This window comes from Uloborus diversus, chromosome 2 (assembly GCF_026930045.1).
Source record: "Uloborus diversus isolate 005 chromosome 2, Udiv.v.3.1, whole genome shotgun sequence".
NCBI classification, from domain to species: domain Eukaryota; kingdom Metazoa; phylum Arthropoda; class Arachnida; order Araneae; family Uloboridae; genus Uloborus; species Uloborus diversus.
The window spans coordinates 215,858,987-215,864,986 of NC_072732.1; the positions used below are offsets into that span (position 1 = coordinate 215,858,987).

Genomic DNA, 6,000 nt, shown 5'->3' on the forward strand with positions numbered 1-6,000 from the left:
TACGTAGCTATTGTGTCTATGGGATGTATTAGAGCCGCTATATATAGATGGGCCGACGCATCAGCTTAAGTTTAGCCATTTTGGATCGGGTTTTTCATTGTTGCACACCTAGGGTCACCGCAGCAAAGTTTCGGATTTCGCCGAATTTGCCGAAAATAATATTTTATTTAATAAACAATTCACGTGCCGCTAATAATTGCTCAGTGAACAATCACCAAACGCGATCACTCGCCACAAAAGACAACCACTCAAACACGCGCTCCGATCCAAAATGGCTAATCTTGAGCTGATGCGTCCTTCTCGTATATATAGGGGCCTTAGGATGTATGATACCTAGGAGCCGTTGTAAATATCTGATTGCACAATAAGGAGTTTTGCTCACAGACTCGAAATTTCTTCCTTACCAATTGATTGACGTACAGGAACTAAGCAAGATTAATGCGCGAACGGAATTGGGACAACCACTGCGGTGCTTTGTGTGAGGTCATCAAGCAAAAGTATTTCAGATAATGCAACATAACCAGGGTTGGCCGGATTGGACCCAATGGGTTTTTTTTTTTTTTTTTGAAAAGACCCATTTAAAGCCCCATTATTTAGCCCACTTTTGGGTTTTTTTAAAAATTTTCTGAGAATTTTTTAAATAAATTAAATTATTTAAATACTTTTACAATTTAAATTTCTTTTTTATTTGGTCTTCACCACAGACAATGGATATAAAAAATGAATTTTGAACTTTAACGGCATTCAAAAATACTTTAAAGATTTTAAATAAATATATTTAACTTTTTTCTTTAACTGGTCAATAAATAACTCAAATTATCTTGACTAAGTCCTGTCACGTCTGATTTTCTCGATATTTGTAGATTGTACAGAAGAAACTACTCTAGCTAAAAGGCTTTCATGTGAATTATTTTCTGCAAACCAACACCTCACAAATCTCGAATAAACAAGGTATATTCTTTAGAAATTAACAGGTTTAAAAACGGTCGGACAGAAATCAGAATAGGATGGACAGTATTTTCATTATCTTACAAAAAAAGTTAAACATTTGTTACTTTGTACACAGAAATAGAAAAACAGGCATTATAAAATTCAAAGAAATGTCTTGATTAAGCTGGAATTCAGTAAAAAAGGATTTAAACTACTTGAGGTTCAACAGTAGTTTTGCATAACAAAATGAAATACAATTAAGTAAAATGCAAAAAAATAATAATAAATAAATAAATAAATAATAACAATAATAATAATAATAATTAAAAACGAATAGTAGATTTTATCAATCAAGAAATAACTTTGCTTTAACTGTTGGTAATCGTGGAAACTAAGAAATCTGAAACTTCACGACTCTTGGGTTTTTTTGTCTTTTATACTTTTCTTGAGAAAACGCTGAATTTTAACTAGTTTCCTAGCTTTTTTTATCTCAAGACATTTTTTTCTCTTTGTCTATATGCTTACGCTACACTATGATAAAAGTACCCCACATTTTCCCTAAAAAGAAGACAAAAAAAAAAAAACCACATTTCTTTTAAATAACCCAGTTTTAGTTGGGTTTTTGGGTTTTATTTTAAAAAAAAACCCCGGGTCCTGGGCTTTTTTTAAAAAACCCGGGTTTTTGCCAACCCTGAACATAACTGATAAGTGACGAAACACATCATTTCATTTCTCATAATGAAGTGCTTCAGGGTATGTCACATAAATTGTAAACCTTATTACTTGAAACCATAAATACATTTATCAGTAGAATATTGTTATTGCTTTATTATTTACCTGTGAAATGTGGGAGTAATTTCTGTTGCATCATGTATATATAAGGGTAGTTCAGGTTTGGTGCACTGATTTCACTTATTTTCAGCTGGTAGCTACGATTAGTGATATTTTAATTTAGGAATGTATCCCCTGGAAAAATATTTCAATTCCAAAACTCAATTTTGACTCAAAACTCTTTAAGAGACATTGAATTATAGCTGGAGCAAACCAAACCTGGCAGCATTGTGAAGTCTGCGTAGATCTTAATCGCAACATCTTAACGCTGCCAGGCCAGGTTAGGTTTGCTATACCAATAATTGAATACAATAGCTACGGTAGGTGATAAAAAATATCAAACTTGCAACTATAATGTCAGGAAACATCCACAGTTTGTGCGAAAACGAGCTGATGTGTGCATCACATGACTTCCTTTTACTCCAATTTAATGTCATTTTCTCATTATTGGCAGTTTTCTTATGATTCAATAGTTTACTCTCTAAATATCACCAACAGTCTCCAAATTGAAACCAGGATTAAAAATAAAATTTAAAAAATCGCCAAATTTGTCGCCAAGTTGGCGACAAAACTTGGCGACCAAACGACGGGCGATATATTGCCAAGTGTCCGCCAAATTATAACACCACGTGAGTTTACATATAAATTAACAATGATTCCCCCCCCCAAAGTGACAAAAGACCCCCTTTGGAGCATACGAATGCAACCAAAAAAGAAGGTGCACAACTAGACCTCACTAGGAGTCTACGTACCAAATTTCGACTTTCTAGGACATACCGTTCTTGAGTTATGCGACATACATACACTCATACACACATACAGACGTCACGAGAAAACTTGCTGTAATAACTCGGGGATCGTCAAAATAGATATTTCGGGTGTCTGTCCGTTCCTAAGCATATATCCACGTGTGGTCGGGTTGAAAAAAAAAACTCAACATTCATTTGGGGGTTAGCAAAATGGAAATTAAGGCCGAATTTTGGGTGTGAACATTTTTTTGCGAATACAATACTTCCTTTTTTGTAAAAGGAAGTAAAAAATTAAAAAGAACTGGTCAATTATAAATGTTTTAGAGAAATTATGAACTGAGAGCACACTCACCCTCTTTTCTCCGTACATGTAGAGCTCCGTGGTTTCTGGTCCCTCCGTGCACGTTATCCGTATGCAAGACTGCAACAGGAACACGTAGTCCCGTTTCAGCTGGTCCACTTCTCCACCTAGTTCGTGCAGATGCCTGCAAAGAGAAACAAAGTAAGAAATATCTAGAAGTCAGTCACAGAGACCAACGAGATTGATGAATGGAGCACGTCACGGTAACCTTAAGTAAGTAAACCCAAAGTAAGAAATATCTAGAAGTCAGTCACAGAGACCAACGAAATTGATGAATGGAGCACGTCACGGTAACCTTAAACTGAGTTCAATGTTTAAGTAGAGTCGATTCGTGCTACAACGCGATTCGACTTACGCGAAATGGCTATAACGCGAATTTTTCACGAACCAAGAGTTTTAGAGCTAACGCGAACTTTTCGCCCACAACTCGAACTTTTTTGGGAGAAAGTATCAGCTTCGCTATTGGCTACTAAATATTGATTAAAGTAATGTTATTACATTCCTTTAAGCATCACTGACAGCCAAAGTTCCCACATCAAACTAGTCTAGTGCATCAAATAACCACTCAGCAACTTTCATTTATTTATTTTTTTTATTCTAAAAAGTTGATGAATTATGATGGCATCTTAGTGTCACCTTTATCTAATGTTTGTGAAGATGGGGAAAAAAAAGGTTTCCGATAATTTTTTTTTAAGGCTAAGATTCTCGATATGCTTGAACAACTACAAAACGTCAAGCAGGACAATCAGTATGCGTGACTCTTCCATACGTACAATTAAAAGTCAAAATGAAAAGATATCCTTAAAAGTTCAGAACTTCGTTTCATTCAGTTTGTGAAACTTAATATTTCGTGTTGAATAAACAGTTTTTTATTTTTTAAATACAGTAAAAGTTCAGTTCCTTAGGCAAGAAACTGTAGTGTATATGGTTGAAGAATGCTTTAGAGCTGTTTGAGGGGTGTTTTTAAGGGTCTAAAAGAATTTGGTATGCTTCTAAAAACTTTGTATGCACATATTTTTCCACAACGCGAAATTTCGACTTACGCGAGTCTTGGAACGCATAACTCGCGTAAGTCGGGAATCGACTGTAGTTTGATTTGTAATGCTGAAAATTAAAGAATGGTGGAGTAAAGTATCAAGCATTGTCTAAAATTACCCCCAATCATGATGAGTTATCATGCTGAAACGTAGAGAGCGGTGTAGAAAAATACGCCAACCAATCCGATCTTTATTTGTAATGCTGAAAATTAAAGAATTACGGAGAAAAGTATCAGTATTTGTGTAAAATTAAACCTTAATCGTGTTGAGCCGTCATGCTGAAACGTAAAGAATGGCCGAGAAAAATACGCCATCTTTCCAATGCTGGATGTCTTGATTTGTAACGCTGAAAAATGAAGAATGGTCGATAGAAGTATCAGTATTTGCTTAAAATTACTCCCACGGATGGTGAGCTATCATGTTGAAAGGTAAAGAGCGGTGGAGAAAAAAACATCAAAGTTTCGAATGCTAAAATCAAAAGAGTGATGATATCAGTATTTAAAAATCTGCCAATCGCGTAATTACTTTAAGCAGTCATGCTAAAAGGTGGGGAGTGGTTCAGCAAAATGTGGACGTTCCTCGGTTGGCAAATTCTAAGCGTAAGGTAACAATTGATTTCCTTACGCGATGTTTAACGATTCACTAAAGGTAACGCTTGGTAACCAAAAGTATATAAGCATTTCTGATACTAAAAGGCGAGAAGAGATGAAGAAAAGTTCTTCAGCATTCTTAACCCCTTCAGTCGGAATTATGAAATACTTGACCAAAAATGTTTTTATTATACAGTATACTATGGTAAAGGGTATCTTATAGACAAAATTTCAAGTCTGTAGGAGAAAAATTGAAAGAGATATGGCACGTTCAATTTATTATGTTACTTATATTTTTTAAATTAATATTTCATATAAAAAAAGATAAAATATGACACAAATTTTATTATAAAATGTTGTTTAAACAATAATAAAACATAAGAGTTTGAAATGGTTAATTAAAAATTATATAGTTTTTAAAAAACCAGGAAAAAAACTAGCTTTTTAGACGAGAATCCATGGTTGGAAAAATGAGCCACTCTCTATCTCCTAATCCTTATATGTCAGTGTTGTCAACTCCAAAACGAAAAAATATTTCACAGATTATAATAAGCAGAATGTAAAGAGTCAACAACAAAAAAAATCAAGTAATTCAATCAATTATTAAATGATTAGCAGCTGTTTAAAGAGTATGTCCGGTATACCGAACACCAGGTATGAAGGGGTTAAAGGAAGGGAATGGTAGAGAAAAGTACTCGCATTTGTCGAAAGTTAGCCCAATAGGGAAACTAAAAAATAAAGAGTGGAGGGCAAAGGTTCGCTATCGTTTTTAAGTGGTAGTGAAGAAAAGTACCAGCATTTGTCGAAAAGTTACCAGTAGTAGGGCGATTCTCATAAGAAAGGTACAGAGTAGTGTAGAAAAGAAACAACAATATTGCATTTTAAAATCTTCAAGCTCACACATTAAAAAGAGCGAGTGATGTAGAAAAGTACATCAACATTTCTAATGTTAAAAGGTAGGAAGGGGTGAATATTAGTACCCCTTTTAGTTAAGCCGTGGCATAGAAACGTACCAGCACTTTTCTAACGAATTGCGAATAGCATTGCGCACGCAAATGCTTCTTTGTATTCAATCTGAAAAAAATTGTCGTTGCTATTGAAGCTTTTTCAGCCACCTTCCTGACCTTTATCGCCAGAATTGATACTATAGTCTTGGTGACCCGGACGTGACAGTTGTTATGCTAATCCCCATATCTAGCCCGTAAGCATCGTGGCGCACTCCATTAATGTATCTCGTTGGCTCAGGTGATGTCTGGTAGCAGGAAGCGCGAGACTTACTCACAGTTGCTTGCTGTGGCTGCGGAACTGCTCTTGCTGCAGCATTCTGGACAGCTTGCCGATCTCGTCGTTCAGAAACCGATTTCGGTTGGACAGCATTTCCAGCTGCTGCTTCAGCTGCTCAATCTCACGACGACCTCCGGAACACCTACATAGGTACCAAAAAGAATAAAAACTATAAATATACATTATCGTTTTTTTAGCAGAGCTAATCGTTTGCTCAA

General features: G+C 35.4%; 1 protein-coding gene across 1 annotated transcript in view; it reads right to left on the reverse strand.

The window, feature by feature from the left end:
• The window catches only part of LOC129216801 (uncharacterized), a gene marked incomplete at its 5' end in the record, with an annotated part of 111,578 nt that overhangs the window by 103,377 nt on the left and 2,201 nt on the right, over nucleotides 1-6,000 (reverse strand). The window contains 2 exons of the mRNA XM_054851016.1: nucleotides 2,863-2,995; nucleotides 5,781-5,887. Of these exons, the coding sequence (XP_054706991.1) occupies nucleotides 2,863-2,995; nucleotides 5,781-5,887 (240 nt within the window). The remainder of the gene's footprint in view (nucleotides 1-2,862; nucleotides 2,996-5,780; nucleotides 5,888-6,000) is intronic.